Source organism: Miniopterus natalensis, chromosome 5 (genome assembly GCF_054644295.1).
Source record: "Miniopterus natalensis isolate mMinNat1 chromosome 5, mMinNat1.hap1, whole genome shotgun sequence".
Lineage (NCBI taxonomy): Eukaryota > Metazoa > Chordata > Mammalia > Chiroptera > Miniopteridae > Miniopterus > Miniopterus natalensis.
Genome location: NC_142085.1, coordinates 54,425,357 through 54,443,506, shown reverse-complemented (window position 1 = coordinate 54,443,506; position 18,150 = coordinate 54,425,357). Strand labels below are relative to the sequence as shown.

The window sequence follows — 18,150 nt, the reverse complement described above, 5'->3', positions numbered from 1 at the left end:
AGTGTCCTCCTTCCCAGTGTGTCCCAAGATCTGTGGTGAATGACTGGTTTTTAAATTTCCAAACCATGTGGATATTTTTGTGAAATGTAACAAAGACGGCTCAGCAAGGGCAAATCGCTTATAGCACTTCCTCTCAGTCTCATTCTGGGCTGGCAGCACGTAGTTCAGCACCAGCACAGGTTGTGGATGCTACTTTGAGTAGCAGCATCTCTCCACGATGACCCTGAACATCTCTTTAGGACTAACCACTCTCTGTAATGCTCTGGCTTATGCTTTATCTCCCTCAGTAGAATGTTAGCTCCACGATGACAGGAGGCTGGTCCTGGACTTGTCGCCCCTCCATCCACAATGCCAGGATCAGTGCCGAAGCATCCTAGGTTCTTACTAAACCCTTTTCGATGCTCTAGCACCCCAAGGGATTTCCTGCCCAGCCCAAGCAGGAGGAAATCCTAGAGGGCCAGCTTCTCCCCTGGGTAGATCTGCGTCATCTCCATATCCTGTATCAGACATGGAGTCGGCCTCAGTCGCTGTTACAGTGACTGGAATAAAGTAATTCTGGGCTATTGCTAACTCACTGCATGACCTTGATCGGTGACTGCAGTTCGGCCTGCCTCCACTTCCATGTCTGTCATGTAGGCATAGCATTTCCTTCCTGGTGAAACCCAGTAATGCTGCTGCACACACTTAGTGATCTCCAGAATGCTGCCCCTTGCAACTATGCAACTATGTACCAATTTTATAGCTAAAAATCAAAAGCTGTTTTCTAACTGCTTAGTTGTAAACGGTATACTTGGCTATAACTGATCTGTTGTAAAAACTACCCTTCTCTGCGTTTGTGGCCAGGTCTCCTGACTTCCTGCAGGCCACCACTTGCTCTTCATATAAACCATTTATTATAGATTTTTTTTATCCAGTGACACTCACTTTCAAATTTTTAAAAATATTTTTTAGTCTCCAAATTTAGTGAAGTTGACAAGGTAGTAGGTATTAGAAAGATAGTAAGTCAAAAACAAAATTGATAGAATAGTGCCAAGGTATCTCTAACTTTCTTTAACTCTGATGATGTTTGGCACCACTGACTGCTGACTAAGCCGCCCAGATCTGAGCACAGCATAGTGTGCTTGTTAAGAAGAGCACAGATCCACAGGAGCCAGCTCTACCGTTTCCTAGCTGCATGATGCTGGGCAACTTTTTAACCCCTCTGAGACTCGTTTCCTTATCCATAAAGGTGGGCTCATTAAAGAACCTTCACTTATGAGTTCCAAATGAGTTAATACTTGCCTGGTACATAGTTTGTTCCATGTAAGTATTAGTTATTATTTATTGAGGGGAAAAATGCTTTCACTGATACATTTTTTTCGGTCTTTTTCCCTCCAGTTTTATTGAGATATAATTGACATACAGCACTGTATAAGTTTAAGGTATACAGCATAATGATTTAACTTCCGTATATAGTGAAATGATTACCACTTTAAGTTTAGTTAACATCTATCATCTGATATAGATACAAAGAAAATATTTTGTGTGTGTGATGAGAGCCCAGGATTTACTATATATATATCTCACAGCAGTGTTAACTGTAGTCATCATATTGGATATGACATCCTTAATATTTATTTTATAACTAGAATTGTACCTTTGACCACCTTTATCTAGTACCCTAGGCCCCTGCTGCATACCTCTCCACCTTTGATAACCACAAACCTGATCTCTTTTCTATGAGTGTTTTTTAAATTTCACATATAAGCGAGATCGTACAGTATTTGTCTTTGCTGACTTATCTCACTTAGCATAATGCACTCAGGGCCTATCCATGTTGTCACAAATGGCAGAATTTCTTCCTTTTTGTGGCTGAGTAATATTCCATTGTGTTTATGTATATATCACATTTTCTTTCTTCATTCATCCATCAGTGGAACACTTAAGTTGTTTCCATATCTTGGCTATTGTAAATAATGCTGCTGTGAACATGGGGTGCAGATATCTTTTCAATATAGCGTTTTTGTTTTCTTTGGACATATTCCCAAGAGTGGAATTGCTGGATCTCTCTAACACATGTTAAAGCATGACATTTCTCACATTAAATTTTACATCTGACTTTCTCTGACCATTGAAATTTTTTCTGCAGGCTTTCGTGGAGGCCCAGAACAAGATCACGGTGCCATTTCTTGAGCAGTGCCCCCTCAGAGGGCTATACAAGGAGAGAATGACCGAGCTGTATGACTACCCCAAGTACAGCTGCCACTTCAAGAAAGGAAAACGGTGCGGAAAGCGAATCTCGTTTCATTTTACTTTACTTTTCTAATTGACTGCGTCGTTCTTAAATTTTAAAACAAATTCTGAATAACTTGTCAGTGTATCAGATTAATTCATCATAAAGTGGATTCATTTCTATGCTTAAATATGAGAATACTATCTTTTGATCTATTGTCCAAATTCTTAAAATAAGGATTAAGAAATTTGGTAGATGTCAACTATAATTAAAAATAAATTTTAGCCTGGCTGGGTGTGGCTCAGCGGTTGAGCATCGACCTAGGATCCAGGAGATCGAGGTTTGATTCCCTGTTAGAGTACATGCCTGGGTTGTGGGCTGCATCTCCAATGATTCTGTCATTATTGATGTTTCTGTCTCTCCCTCTCCTTTCCTCTCTCTGAAATCAATAAAGATATATTTAAAAATAAATAAATAAATGAATTTTTAAAAAACTAACATAATCACCAAAAAAGAAAAAAAAGAAAGAAACTTAGTATAGATATGTCCTAGGAAGAAATCTACAGTGTAAGAATTTATTGTTTTCTTTTGGTAAGTAATTGGTGAGATGGAACGATTCATAGACAACAATGGAGATTTGTTTGCCTCTAAAATTAATTATCTTTGGCTTATAAATACTTGAAGATTTTATTATATACATTTCTTCTATCCAAAAATGGAAATTGTCCAAGAAGTAGAACCTGATAATTCACCTCTCTTGTTCCTCTTTTTTTTACACTCAAACATATCATCGTATTGTTTTTTAAGCCTCTTTGGAAGTTCCATCAAAAATTTACTTTAGAATTTCTTAGACATCCCCATCTCTCCCCCAAGGATCAGCAAAGTATAATCTGCATGCCAAACCCTGCCCACCGCCTGTTTTTATAAATAAGGTTTAAGTGGCACCCAGCTATGTTCGTTCATTTATATATTATCCATGGCTACTTTGTATAACTGCAGAGTTGTGTAATAGCAACGGAAACTGTATGGCCCACAAAGCAGTCTTGCCCATTACAGAAAAGATTTGCCGACCCCTACCTAGCAGCCTTTGATTTAGCAAGTAAAAGTCTTTGTCTTTATTTAGCTAAGGTGCAGAATTTCAATACCCAAAGCAATTCAGATAACAAACTGTAGGTACAGGGAGGTGGTGGGACCTACAGCCTAGTCCCCATGTCCCTGGCATGCTCATTTGCATTTGTGTGTGTGTGTGAGCTTTTTGCTTATGTGAATTTGGTTTTACTCCACAAATAGCAAACTGCACAGCTAAATAAAGACTGTCTCTGTCCTGCAGGTATTTCTATTTTTACAATACAGGTTTGCAGAACCAACGAGTATTATATGTACAGGATTCTTTAGAGGGTGAAGCCAGAGTGTTCCTAGACCCCAACGTCCTCTCTGACGATGGCACGGTGGCACTTCGAGGTGAGTGCTCCTCGGCCAGGCCCACGGGAGGTCCAGGCCCCCACACGATGCTCTATGCTGGTGCAGTCGCCTCGCCTCTGAAATACCAGACAGAGCGAGGACCATATTGCAGAACAGATGCATATGCAGTGTCAGGAAAGCTAATTTTTGCGCAGTATATTTAGAACACACAAGTAGTCACGTGTTCTTCTGAAGGCATGAAGCAGAGCTGGAGGATACTTTTCACTGGACCCAAGTTAGCTTCTAGGGCTTCTGGGATCCTGAAGTATACTCATCTTTTCCTGTAACATCCCTGAGAACTATCTGTGGTTAGAAAACAAATTAATTCTCTTCTATAAGAAATTTAAGCGATACAAAGACTGTTTCAACTATAAATGTAAAATGGGAAGGGATATTTATCAGACCCCTTTCCTTGGAAGGGAGGAACTAATTAAGAGTTTTAAATTTTAGATAATTGTCGGTATGATAGAATTAAAAGTAAAAAACTACAACCTTGAAAAAATTGGACAACTTGGTACCCTGCCCCTTAAAGGTGTAAGTTGCTACATGTCTCCTAAATAACTCTGCCCCCAAAGATGGCCTCCTCCACAGCCTATAAAGATTTCCCCAGGTTTGCGCCATAAGCACTAGTTCTGGGGTGAGGAAGATTGCTGTTCTATTGAAAGTAATCAGTATTGAAAGTAAGATGCCAGCCAGCTTATGAGAGCATTCTTTCATGAATTTGAACTTGGGAGTTAAATGAACTTAATACACTGGTTCTGTGCTATAATGTATCTTGTATTGGAATTCATTTAGTTTTAACAAAGGCCTGCTTTGCATCTCATCCAGATAGACTTCATTAGAACAGGCTCCCACCTCTTAGTCTGATAATTCATCCCAGTAATTTTTTTAAAAAATATGTTTTTGTTGATTTTTAGATAGAGAGGGATAGAGAGAGAGAAACATCAGTGAGAGAGAAACATCAGTGATTAGCTGCCTCCTACATGCCCCCCACTGGGGATCGAGCCTGCAACCTGGGCATGTGCCCTGATCGGGAATCAAACCGGTTCCTGGGTCGATGCTCAACCTCTGAGCCATACCAGCTGGCCGTTCCAGTAACTTTTTGATGGAATTCTTGCCATGCACATGTCCTGATGGATGAAAAGGAGAACTAGACGTGGGACCTGGCTCCAGTCTTTGCGAATGGTATTATAGGGAATTACAGTGTGGGTAAACATTCAGATTCTTTTGATAGTATATACATTTTAAAAATATGCATTTGAAATAAAAATGTTTTATTTAAATTTTTCCTGAAAATTTTCTAATTATATGTAAATAATTCAAACACTACAGTGTTATACAGAGCGGAAAGTGAATATTTTCTCCCCATTGTCTTCTAGATTCTTTTCTGCAGTTACATACATATGAGCCTGAATATTTTATAAGAATTATAAGTGATTAATAAGTAGGCTTTTTGAAATTTTAAACATATTTTCCATTAATAGAGCTTTCATGTAAAAGAGTAGAAAACCTCTGAAAATAGTTGGGTTCCTTAGGACAGTTTTCGACCCCCTAGTAAAGCTCAGCAAACATCCTAAGAGGAAATCTCTGGTGTTGGTGTCTAGTACCAAATGCTGTGTGTACTTCATAATGATCAAAGCTACTATAAATGTGTAAATGTTTGCAGGAAACATTCCATGGTGATTGCAGTGTTCTGTGTGTCATGGCCCTAAAGAATTGGACACAGCGTAGTAGTCCGTAGATGGTGTTGCTTTTCTCACTTTTCCACGGTCACTTTTGGGATGTGCGACTTGTAAGATCTTTATTGCAAACCCTCAGGCCTTATTTACCTGGGCTCGTGGTGGTCAGATGGTATGGACAATAATCCTCGAGTGCCAGCAGTGCTCAGAAAATGAGGTTGTAAAGAGTGATCTCAGATTGTCTGGAATCCATTCCAAAAATTACCTAATGGCTCCAGTTTAGTTCTGTTACATGGTATGTGCCCTTATTCAGTCATTACTCCAAAGGCAGTTTCCTTAACTCCTTTTCCCCCTCGTTCCCTTTAGAGAATAAATAAAATACGCTGAAAGTCTGAGATGAGCTCTGCTTTGAACTGAACTGCCTATTGAATTATAGAAATTAAAAATGGAAGCATCGCCTGGCTGGGCATGGCTCAGCGGTTGAATATTGACCTAAGATCCAGGCGATCCAGGTTCGATTCCCGGTCAGGGCACATGCCCGGGTTGCGGGCTAGGCAGCCAATCAATGACTCTCTCATCATTGATGTTTCTGTCTGTCTCTCTCCCCCTCCTTTCCTCTCTCTGAAATCAATAAAAGATATATAAAAAAGAAAGAAAAAAAAAAATGGAAGCATCTGAATGGTCATATAATCCAATACTTCACTTTGCAGATGAAGGAATGAAGACTTGTCCATAAGGCAAATGCCTGTAAGACGTGGGCTCAGCCCTCAGAGTTCCTCCCTGTCACATTCTGCTTCTGTGTATGACAGAGTGTTGTCAGACAACACAGGGGGCAGTGATCAGGGCTAGGAATTGTGTCTCCATCACTGTTTAATTTCTCCTGTGTTCCATAGGCTATGCATTCAGTGAAGATGGTGAATATTTTGCCTATGGTCTGAGTGCCAGTGGCTCAGACTGGGTGACCATCAAGTTTATGAAAGTCGATGGGGCCAAAGAGCTTCCAGATGTGCTCGAAAGAGTCAAGTTCAGCTGTATGGCCTGGACCCATGATGGGAAGGGAATGTTCTACAACTCTTATCCCCAACAAGATGGAAAAAGTGATGGTAAGTTAAGACTTCAGATGAAGGTACCTTTTTTATGAAATAGAAGTGTGACTCACGTAGCTTTCATAGAGAAGCTAAACCACAACAGAGGTGGTTTGGTCTAGAGCCAAGATTCCTCAAAGGACATTCTGTCAGTTAGCTTTTTTATGTAACAGATCACCCCAAACCTCAGGGGCTTAAGATAATGACCATTTATTTTGCTTGAGTCTATGGGTTGGCAGGTGGTTCTTCTGGGCTTAGCAGAGTGTGATCATGTATCTGTGGTCAGCTACAGGTCAGTTGGCTGATCTAGACTTGACTCTTTCACATGTCTGGGGCCTCAGCTCTGCTCCATGCGGTCTTTCATCCACTAGCAGACTAGTTCACATGGCAGCTCAGCAGAATCCCAAGGGGGAGAGCTGAAAGGCAGAACCTCTTGGGTGCCTGGGTTTGCTGCTCATATTACCATGTCCCTGCATTCTGTTTGCCATCCCCTATTCAAGCAGATACAGGGAACTGAAAAGTTGAAGCCATTATCACAGTCTTTCACAGCTGTGTTCTTTCTCCCAAGGGGATCATGGAGAAGATGAATTTTTCATAAAACTAACTTATTTAATGATGTTGAGTGATTGTACAATTTTCTTACTGCGGTAATCATATCTCTTCCCCTGATCAGAAGTCACAAGTCCCCCGTTGGTCACATTTATCTTGAGACTTTTCTCCTTGTTAGCTTCCCATATACACACCTGTTCTCCTCTTCAGTTGCACAGAGGTGCTACTGTGTTCAGTGGTTCCTCTTTCTTTCCCACCTCACTAATCTCCCCAGACAGGAAGGGCCCTGTGCCTCTACCTTGCTGTCGGCATCATCATCTTTGTAACACTTCGTATTTCCACACAGAGTGTAGCATTTTCATGTTGCCTTAGCTGGCCTTCACAGGCAGGTTTTACTGTCTCTTTGTTAGAGATGTGGATCTGGGATGCAGAGTCTCAGTTACCCGTTTCAGGTCCCGGGGCCGGCAAGAAGCACAGCTACCCCCGTGCTTTCTACCATATATGCCCCTTTATCATGGCTTCCTGTATCTTTGTCATCTTCAGATAAGCTTTCCTTTCTGTTTTCCCCTCAGTTGAATTGGGAATGAGGCTATAACACTTTCCATTTCTTTTGGCTGTGTTTACTATCTGCTGCCTCTGGATAGACTACTGCAGTACCTTTCTCTGAATTCACCAATGAACTACAGAGGAGCTAAGGGTTTTTTAACCAAGGATGTTGGCTAAAGAAAGATCTGTGGCCTGGCCAGGCGTGGCTCAGCGGTTGAGCATCAACCTAGTAGGATCCAGGAAATCGCGGTTCGGTTCCTGGTCAGGGCACATGCCAGGGTTGCAGGCTCGATCCCCAGTTCCCCAACTGGGAAGGAGATAGCCGATCAATGACGACTCTCTCATCATTGATATTTCTCTCTCTCCCCCTCTCCCTTCCTCTCTCTGAAATCAATAAAGATATATTTAAAAAAGAAAAAGAAATACCTCTGCTCTGTGCACTGAGATAGCTGCCTGTGTTAAGAGTGCCAGTGGGTTAGAAAATGTTGGCTATTTTCAAGTTCTGGGATGTCAAAATATATAACTGGCCATTTCTTGTTAGAGAACAATGTTATTAAGTTAACTTGTGGAAAACATGAAAATTTTTAGTTATCCTCAGCCTTCAGTGGCAACACTAGTGATTGTGATTGAACTAAGAAAGCCCATACCTCCCAGCTGTCAATTGTTGCCCTCTTGTCCAGAAAGCCTCAGCAGCCTCTCAGGTTGAGTGTTGGAGGCCCTCATAGTAAGAGCTAAGCAGTTCTGACTGTGCACTTCTTACCAGTGTTCCTGGAAAACCCTTGAAAAATCACCAAATACTCTAAGGTGTGTTTTTTAAATTAAATTTATTGGGGTGACATTGGTTCATAGGATCACATAGGTTTCAAGTGTACATTTCTATGATACAACTACATGTTTCACTGTGTGTCGTGGTCTTACTTCTTTTTTATTTGTTGTTCTGAAAGCTTGGTACATTTTCAGTGTGAAATAAAAACAGGTCAATCTCATAACAGCCTCAAAAATCAGCAGATATGTGTGAATTACTTCCAGGATGATACCCAACTGATTCTAAACTTTTTTTAATAGCTTTTAGACCAATTTTAGGTTCACAGAAAAACTGAACAGAATGTACAGAGATTTCTCATACATCCCCTTCCCCCACACATGCACAACCTCCCCCACTGTCAACATCTCCACCAGAGCGGTACAGTTGATGAGTCTTCATTGACACATCATAATCACCCCAAATTGATAATTTACATTAGACCTCAGTCTGTGTTGTACATTCCATGGCTTTCTCACAAATGTATAATAATATGTATCCACCATTATAGTATTATACAGAGTGCTTTCACTGCCCTGACAATCCTCTGTGTCCACCTGTGTACCCTCCCTCACTGCCTCCTAACCCCTGGCAACCACTGATTTTACTGTCTCCATAGTTTTGCCTTTTCTAGAATGTCATACAGTTGAAATCATACAGTATGTAGCATTTTCAAATTGGCTTCTTTCATTTAGTAATATGCATTTAAAGTTGCCCCTCCCGGCCGGGTGTGGCTCAGCAGTTGAGCGTCGACCTAGGATCCAGGCGATCAGGGTTCGATTCCTGGTCAGGGCACACGCCCTGGTTGAGGGCTTGATCAATGACACTCTCATCATTGATGTTTCTATCTCTCTCTCTCCCTCTCCTTTCCTCCCTCTGAAATCAATAAAGATATATTTTTTAAAAAAAGTTTAAAGTTGCTCCATGCCTTTCCATGGCTTGATAGCTTATTTCTTTTTAGTACTTAATAATATTCTATTGTCTTGCTGTTCCACGGTTTATTTATGCATTCACACGCTGACGCACATCTTGGTGGCTTCCAAGTTTCGGCAGTTATGAATAAAGCTGTTGTAAATATTTGTGTGAAGGTTTTTGCATGGACATAAATAAATTTTCAGCTCCTCTGGGTAAATACCAAGGGGTGTGATTACTGCATCATATGGTAGAAGTATGTTTAGTTTTGTAAGAAACTGTCCAGCTGTCTCCAGAGAAACTGTGCCATTTCCATTCCCACCAGCAGTGACTGAGAGTTCCTGCTGCTCCACTTCCTCATCCGCATTTGGTGGCGTCATTGCTCTGGATTTTGGCTGTTCTGATGGTTGCATAATGGTGTCTCATTGCCTGACTTTGCATTTTCTTCATGACATGGTGTGGAGCACCCTTTCATGTGCTTATTTGCCATGTCTATTTTATGTCTTCCTTAACGAGGTGTCTGTTAAGGTCTTTGATCCATTTTTTTCATCAGGTGGTTTGTTTCCTTATTGTCGAGTTTTAATAGTTCTTTTTATATTTTGGGTAACAATCCTTTATCAGATGTGTTGTTCTTGTTTTTTCAAAAAATGTATCTTTTGATTTCAGAGAGAAGGAGGGAGGGAGAGAGAGAGAAGGAAACATCAGTGATGAGAGAGTCATTGATCATCGGCTGCCTCCTGCACGCCCCCTGCTGGGGATCGAGCCCAAAACCCGGGCCTGTACCCTGACCGGGAATTGAACCACAATCTCCTGGATCCTAGCTCAGTGCTCAACTGCTGAGCCATGCCGGCCAGGCTCAGATGTGGGGTTTTTTAAAATATCTTCTCCCAGTTTATGGCTTATCTTTTCATTTCCTTGACAGTATCTTTCACAGAGCAGAAGATTTTAATTTTATGAAGTTCAGCTTATCAGTTCTTTCTTTTATGAATTGCACCTTTGGTGCTGTATCTAAAAAGTCACCACCAAACCCACGGTCATCTAGGTTTTCTCATATGTTGTCTTCTAGGTGTTTTATAGTTATGCATTTACAGTTAGGGCTGTGATCCATTTTGAGTCAATGTTTGTGAAGTGTGTATGGTCTGTGTCTAGATTGTCTTACATGTGCATGTCCAGTTCCAGCACTGCTTGTTGAAAAAAATGATCTTTTCTCTGTTGTATGGCCTTTGCTCCTTTAGCAAAGATCAGTTGACTATATTATGTGGGCTTGTTCCTGGGCTGTCTTCTCTGTTCCATTGATCTATTTGTCTGTTTTTGTCAATAGCACCTATGTCTTGATTATAGTAAGTCTTGAAGTCAGGTAGTGTCAGTCCTCCAGCTTTGTTCTCTTCCTTCATTATTTTGTTGACTATTTTGTTTTTTTGCCTCTCCACATAAGCTTTGGAATCAGTTTGTCAATATCCACAAAATAACTTGCTGGGATTTTTATTGGGATTGAGTTGAATCTATAGATCAAGTTGGGAAGAACTGACATCTTAACAATAAGTCTCATGACTTTGTTTCTAGCATAGTACAGTGTGAGTGAAATAGATTGTCTTAAAATTGTTAACTGCATTTCAGTATACATTTTTAACTCCTTTAGGCACAGAGACATCCTGCAATCTCCACCAAAAGCTCTGCTACCATGTCTTGGGGACTGATCAGTCAGAAGATATTTTGTGCGCTGAGTTTCCTGATGAGCCTAAGTGGATGGGTGGAGCTGAGGTATTGTACTATTGTGAAATTTTACCCAAAAAGAATGTGCCCCATAGATTATGTATGTAAATATCCGTGTTTTTTGATGACCTTTATGAATGGTAGAAGTCCTTTGAGGGAATAGTCTTTTTGTTAAAAATATTGGCATTCAAAATGACTCTTAATACTGAAGGTGATGATAAACCTTTGACTGTAATCACAACATGAAAATCTTAATACTAAAAGTTATACATGCTTATGGTAAAAAATGTAAAAGTACAGAATAACGTAAAGTAAAGCATGAACATTGTGAAACTTGGAATCCTCCTTCTCAGAGGTGAGGAAAGTATCCTTCTAAAAATCCCCCTTTTACATACAAGCGAGAATGTGGAGATTTGTGTTTTCCTGTTTTATACAATTGTGCTCTTTGTATTTGTTTACTTGTTTTTATACTAACACATGTATCCTTTAGATATCTTCCCATCTTGTAGACAGTTCATACATTCCTTGGGGATCTTGACAATAACCCCTATTGAAGTGATGCATCTTTGAAGTTACTGGCCTAGATTTTATTCTGTATCTTGACAATCAACTGAAAAAACTTAGAGGTGCATAGAGTAAAACTTTATTCTTGTGAGTACATTTCTTGGCACTAAGAAATGTATTTTTAAAGAAAGAAAAACAGCTCTGGCTGGTGTGGCTCAGTTGGTTGGAGAGTCTTCCCATACACAAAAGGTTTTGGGTGTGATCCCCTGTCAGGGCACACATGGGAGGCAACCGATCAGTGTTTCTCTCTCACATTGATGTTTCTCTCTCCCTTCCTCTCTCTCAAATCAATAAACATATCTTCAGATGAGGATTTTAAAAAAAGAAAGGAAAACATTCTGAATGTTTTAATTTAGGTAGGCTATCATTCCGTTTTTTAGTGGGAATGAGGAATCCACTAGAAACATTTTAGCTCATTGAGCCACTTAGCTCTTTTCTGAGAGATGATTAGAACGTTGGTAAGAAAGGAACGTTTTAAATTTGAACTTCTGCTCATGGGTCTGGTTCACTGGGGCATAGAATAGGAATCTGTGGTATTTTAGTTCATGTGCGTTGGTATACCTTATTCCAGATTGTCCTTTTATATTTATTTATTTTGTTTCTCTAGACCAGAGCTTGGCACAGTGTTGCCCTCAGGCCACATCTGGCCTGCTGCCAGTTTTTGTAAACAAAGTTTTATTGGAACAGCCACATCCATTTGTTTACATAGTATCTGTGGCTGCAGTTAAGCTCTAACTGCAGAGTTCAATAGTTGCCACAGAAGGCCACATGGCCCACAAAGCTCAAAATAGTTAGTTACTCTCTAGCCCATTACAGAAAAACTTTGCCAGACTTAATATAATGTGTTAAAAGTGAATTTACAGGACTTATGTTTTATTACCTGAAACTGCCCTTTTTTTCATGCTTTTTCTTTCCTACCTAATTCCCCACTCTATAAGCTTTGCTTGTGTAGTTACTATTGTCATATTTCTCATGTATTTGTTTTTAATGGCTTTTCTGACTCCATTTGTACTTGTTTCGAGTAAGTTTTCTTCTGAGCTTAGTTTTTTCTCATACCCAAGGCTTCTGCTTATTATGGATAATATGTGTTTGTTTATAAAATAATACACATTTTTACTTTCATCTGAGTGAAACAATTAGGGAGAGAATATGCCACCAAAAAAACCTAAAAACATTAGGCCATGTGTTTCTCTTTACCTTTTTTGGTGGGGGGGAGTTTGATGGGGAAAACATAAAATAACATATCTTAGTAATCACATTTTATTCCTTCTGAATTCCTCATCAACTCAAAAGCTGGAGAAATGTTTTGCTTCAAGACTAATTTCATTGCACCTGGCCTATGTTAATCAAATTAAAGTTATTTGGTTGATACAATAATAGGAATACTAAAAATAAATGCCAGAATATCAGTATATTTTAAATTAGTATAAAAGAAAACAGTTTAACTGTGGCATATGTGCAGCTCTAGTTGCTCAGACTTATTTGTTAGCACTTGGTTGAAGCAAATAGTTTTTGTTCAATACTTTTTTAAAAATCATGGTAAAATACACATAACATAAAATTTACTTGCGTAATCATTTTTTGTGTAGAGTGGCATTAAGTACATTTACATTTTGTGCAACCATCAGCACTATTCATCTCCACAATTTTTTTCATCTTGTGAAACTGAAACTGTTCCCATTAAGCAGTAAATCTGATGCTATCCCTCCTCCTCTCTGGTCCCTGGTAACCACCCATCTACTTGCTGTCTCCATGTATTTGACTACTGTAGGTACCTCATATAAATGTCATCATAGTGTATTTGTCCTTTTGTGTCTGACTGTTCCACTTAGCATAATGTTAAAATTTGTCCATGTCATAGCATATGTCAGAATTCCCTCCTTTAAAAAAATTTTTTTTTTATATATCTTTATTGATTTCAGAGAGTGGAAGGAAGAGGGAGAGAGAGAGATAGAAACATCAATGATGAGAGAGTCATTGATCGGCTGCCTACTGCAGCCCCCTGCTGGGGATTGAACCGTCAACCCGGGCATGTGCCCTGACTGGGAATCGAACCCTGATCTCCTGGATTCTAGGCCAACGCTCAACTGCTGAGCCATGCCCGACCAGGCTCCCTCCTTTTTAAAGTTGAATAATATTTCATCAGTGTATAGACCACATTTTGTTTATCTGTTCATTCATCGATGGACAATTGAGGTGTTCCCATAGCGTTATTATGAATAATGCTTCTGTGAGCAGCAGTTTTTAAAAATACAGGGATGATACATCATATATACATTTAACATCTGTATATTCAGTTCTACCAGCTAGGCAACTGAAAAGAAAAGATTTAAATAGTTCAGGTGACCTTTCTACCATTCATTCAGTAGATGTTCACTCTACATAACTTGTCTAATATAGTCTTTACCACAACCTTGAGAAACGGTTAACATAGAGGAAACCTGCTGACACCTGTTGGGTGGCTAACTTCCTAGTCCTCGGCTAGAACTGCCTGCTGGGTATGTCAGGCCCCTGTATCATCTTAACGCACGTGCACTCTGTGCCTCTGGTCAGAGGAAGAGGTCACACAAAACTACAGCAGTGACTGTTTAAACAATGGCAGTGAAGAGATGCATCTGTACTGAACAGAGGTGATAAATGAAATTGTAAAAAAAGAAAAAAAAGCTAAAGGGACAAAGTGAGGCCTGAGGAACTTTATATTGGATCAGGCACTAATCAGTGGATGGCGCAAAGAAAGTCTGTAAGAAAACCAAGGGGCTTAGTAAACACAACCTGGGTAGAGACTTCCCTTAAGCTCTGTTCGTGCTGCCTGGGTTGTCTCCTTAGATGTCACCCCACCACTTACCAGGGTTGCTTGGACAGGTCTGGCAGACATAGGTGATTGTTCGCATCCCCCCTTACCTTGCTATATGTCATCTTTCTGACCTGAGAGGACCTTCTTGCTGCATAGAGTAACCCTCTCTCACTTCAACATGAGTACTACAGTTCTGTAGAATCAGGCCCATCTGAAATTGATGGTTCAGTTCCAGGTCAGAAAAATCTAAATGATGAAAAAAATATTAATGTGGGAGCTTCTTGTACCTGGCAAGGAAGTGTGATAAAGCCCGGGGGGGTCCAAGAAACTAGTGTCTAGACCAGAATCACCCGTGACCGGTGTACAGGTGAGCACTCAGGGCATTCACCGGAAATGAAGCAGTTTCCTAACAGCCTTTATGTAGTGACCCACACCTTAGAGAAAAGCAGCAGTCCTTTGCATAACCATGTACCAAATGAATGTGTTTATTTTTCAAGCACTGGCTTTTAGGATCATCACTTTGAACCTAGTATTTCATGAGTACATTTAACAGTGTCTTTAAATGGACAGCCAGTGCTGCAGTGATGGTCATGTCCTAGAGCAGAAATCAGGAGAATTTTATTCTAGTCCTATCTGTGTGGCCTTGGGCAGGTCACTTCCTCTCTCCAAGTCCGCTTCCTTTGTCTCCTCCAGCGCTTTTCAGCTCTGAAAGCCTGTGATTGGAGGACTTATCACAGCATCTCACAGACCCTGAAACAGTCTTCCTGGGTGAGAACGGAGCTGCTGGGTTTGGAGTGTCGGAGTTTTGAGTGCGGTTAGAGGCGCACGTGGCTGAGTGTGCGTGCATGCGTGCGTGTGTGTGTGTGTGTGTGTGTGTGTGTGTGTGTGTATGAATTTCTCTGGCTTGCTGCCATCCTCCTCCCTTGTAACTGTTGAAACCCAGGTTCACTGAGGCCTCCCCTTTGTGTCCTAGATGCTCTCTGCTCATGACTCAGCTCCTTCTCAGATGTCTGCTTTCCTGCCCTGGACAGGTCTTTCTGGCCTTGAGCAAGTCTGTAAGTGACAGTCAGGAAGCAGCCTTACTTGTCCCGTTGTTGCCTACGACAGCATCTCTCCCCAGGACCACCACCTTCCACCTGGCAGAACCCACAGCCTTCTGGATGGTTTTGGGTATTAGATCTGTTACTAAAGGTCCATTGCAGTCCAAAACCAAATATCAGCTCCAATTTACAAGCTTCTTCCCTCTCACCAGCTCAGGTTTGGTGAGCAGATGGGGTAGGGACTTTTCAATCCTTCCCCTTGTTTTTTGTTTTTTGTTTTTTGGTGGTGGTTTTTTTCTTACAAAGATGTGGACATGAATAGTCATAGCAGCCTTGTTCATGATACATCCAAACTGGACATAACCCAAATATCCACTAAAAAGTACATAAATGAACAAATTGTAGTATATCTCTGCAGTAAAATACTACTCAGCAATAAAAAAGGAATGAACTATCAATATACCTAACAACATGTGGATGAATCTCAAAATGAGTATTATGCTCAGTGAAAGAAGCCAGAAAAGAAAGTATACAGTGTTTGATTCCACTTATGTAACACTTTAGAAAATGCAAATTAGTCTATAATGGCATGGGCAAGTCAGTGGTTGCTTGGGGACTGGGAGGGAGGGAGTATGAAGGGGCAGGGGGACACTCTGGGGACGATGAGACTGGAACCTGAAAATGAGGATGTACAGGTGTGGCCATTCTGAGCAACGGTAGGATCCCCGTTTCCCCCCACTCGGGTGTTCTCCCTGGTTTCTTGTCTTTGCTGTCCATGCAGGGAGGAGGAGGCAGAGAAGGGAAACAGGATTTTTGCCCATCGAGAGCTGTTTGTTGATCTCTTCGCTGCTCACAGTCCACCAGCTCCCTTGGGCATCTTTCTGTAATGAGATCCCCTCTCTATTTTGTTGTTCCCTGATGTGGGTTATAAACTCTCTGGCTGACCCTTCTGCATTTTTGCATTTGTCCCTCAAAGCTTCTGCTTCCAGCAGGATTCTGTTGAGATTTGGACCTCTCTGCCACATCCTGCCCCACCCTCATACTTTTCCAGTGGAGACCTTTCAGATGCTTGGAGGCCAGGTACCTTGTTGGTGCTTCTTGATCCAGGGGAAGCCACATCCATGGGTTTGCTCCATCCTGGTGGTGCAGGCAGTGTTCACCACGGCCCTCCTCCTTGCCAGCTTCACATACTCAGGCCTCCAACCAGCACCCTCATGCCCTTTGGGGATAACATGCAAAGACATCTAGCATTCTGCTTGGAAGAACCAAAGTGACATCAATTATTATTTAATATAAACCGTGAGGCTTTTGTTTCAGGGCAGTGATTGCAGAAGGATAGAAATTGTTGTTTTAGAAGGTTCTGTCAGACAGAAAAGAGAAGAAAAGCTCTTTATTTAAAATGATCAATAGAGCCTTTGGGGGAAAAGAAATCAAGCATTTTGAGGCAGTTTTCCCAGCAGAGGGTGCTCTAGAATGAAGGTTCTGAAAATGTATCAAGTCCCTTTAGAAAAGACTAGGGAGAAAATACCCAGCCTCTCTGTGGTTATCTAGCTGAATCCCATTTTGAGAACCTGATTCTGTTATACCTAATTCTTGAAGGAAAAAAGAGATTTTTTTGTACAGAGGTAATCCTAATTCTTTTTTTATTTTTAATATATCTTTATTGATTTCAGAGAGAGGAAAGGAGAGGGAGAGAGAGAGATAGAAACATCAATGATGAGAGTCATTGATTGGCTGCCTCCTGCACACCCCTGACTGGGGATCGAGCCTGCAACCCGGGCATGTGCCCTGACCAGGAATCGAACCCCAATCGCCTGGATCCTAGGTCGATGCTCAACCGCTGAGCCATGCCTGGCCAGGCCCTGATTCTTAATATTCATTACATGTCTCTCGGTAAGCCGTTTTAATCTGTTCACTTGTGACCCTTAGAGTCAATATATACATATGTGTACACATATATATATATATTACGCACATACTAACACGTAAGATCGTTGCCTGATGCGTGATTCACCATAGGCACTCATAAATGTTAATTTTCTTACTCTCCCCTCTCCCCTGCTGAGGTTCATGCACGTAAGACCTTCTGTGCCTGGTGTGCACCCAGCTTCACCTAAAATCCAGATATTCCTCAGGGAACCTGCCTCACCTGCCCCTCACTCATTGGATAGTTTTGTTCTGGAGCAGTAATTGCTCAGCAGCCTTCTTCCTGGTCAGCACAGTTCATGCATTTATTCCCTGAATACCTAGAAAGCCCTTGCTTTGCATCCACTACTGCGCTAGGGCCAGGTGATACTCAGGAGCAAAGAGCAAAGCTCTGGCCCTTATGGAAAATGTTTTTGTCATAGTAACCTATTTTAGTATTTTTATATAGTACAAAGAGTCTGGGGGGCTTGCAACAGAATTTCCCCCATTTTTGGGTGGTATGTCATTTTAAAAACACCATTGTCGCTCTGGCCGGTTTGGCTCAGTGATTAGAGCATTGGCCTGCTGATCAAAGGGTCCCAGGTTTGATTCACGGTCAAGGGCAAGTACCTCGGTTGCAGGCTCGATCCCCAGCCCTGGTTGGGGTGTGGGTGTGAGACAATCAATCTACATGTCTCTGTCACATCAATATTTCCCTCTCTGCCTCTCTCTCTTCCTCCCTCCCTCCCTCTTCCTTCCACTCCCTCTAAAAAATCAATGGAAAAAATATCCTAAGGGAGGTTTAAAACAAACAAGCAAAAAAACACCTTTGTCCTCTTCACCTTAACTTTAGTCACTGGGCCTGAGGCTGCCAGCAGGTGTTCTTAC

At 41.2% G+C, this 18,150-nt stretch overlaps 1 protein-coding gene across 1 annotated transcript in view; it reads left to right on the top strand.

The window, feature by feature from the left end:
• The window catches only part of PREP (prolyl endopeptidase), a 103,536-nt gene that overhangs the window by 20,980 nt on the left and 64,406 nt on the right, over window positions 1-18,150 (top strand). The window contains exons 3-6 of the mRNA XM_087817538.1: window positions 2,129-2,262; window positions 3,543-3,673; window positions 6,246-6,455; window positions 10,886-11,007. Of these exons, the coding sequence (XP_087673664.1) occupies window positions 2,129-2,262; window positions 3,543-3,673; window positions 6,246-6,455; window positions 10,886-11,007 (597 nt within the window). The remainder of the gene's footprint in view (window positions 1-2,128; window positions 2,263-3,542; window positions 3,674-6,245; window positions 6,456-10,885; window positions 11,008-18,150) is intronic.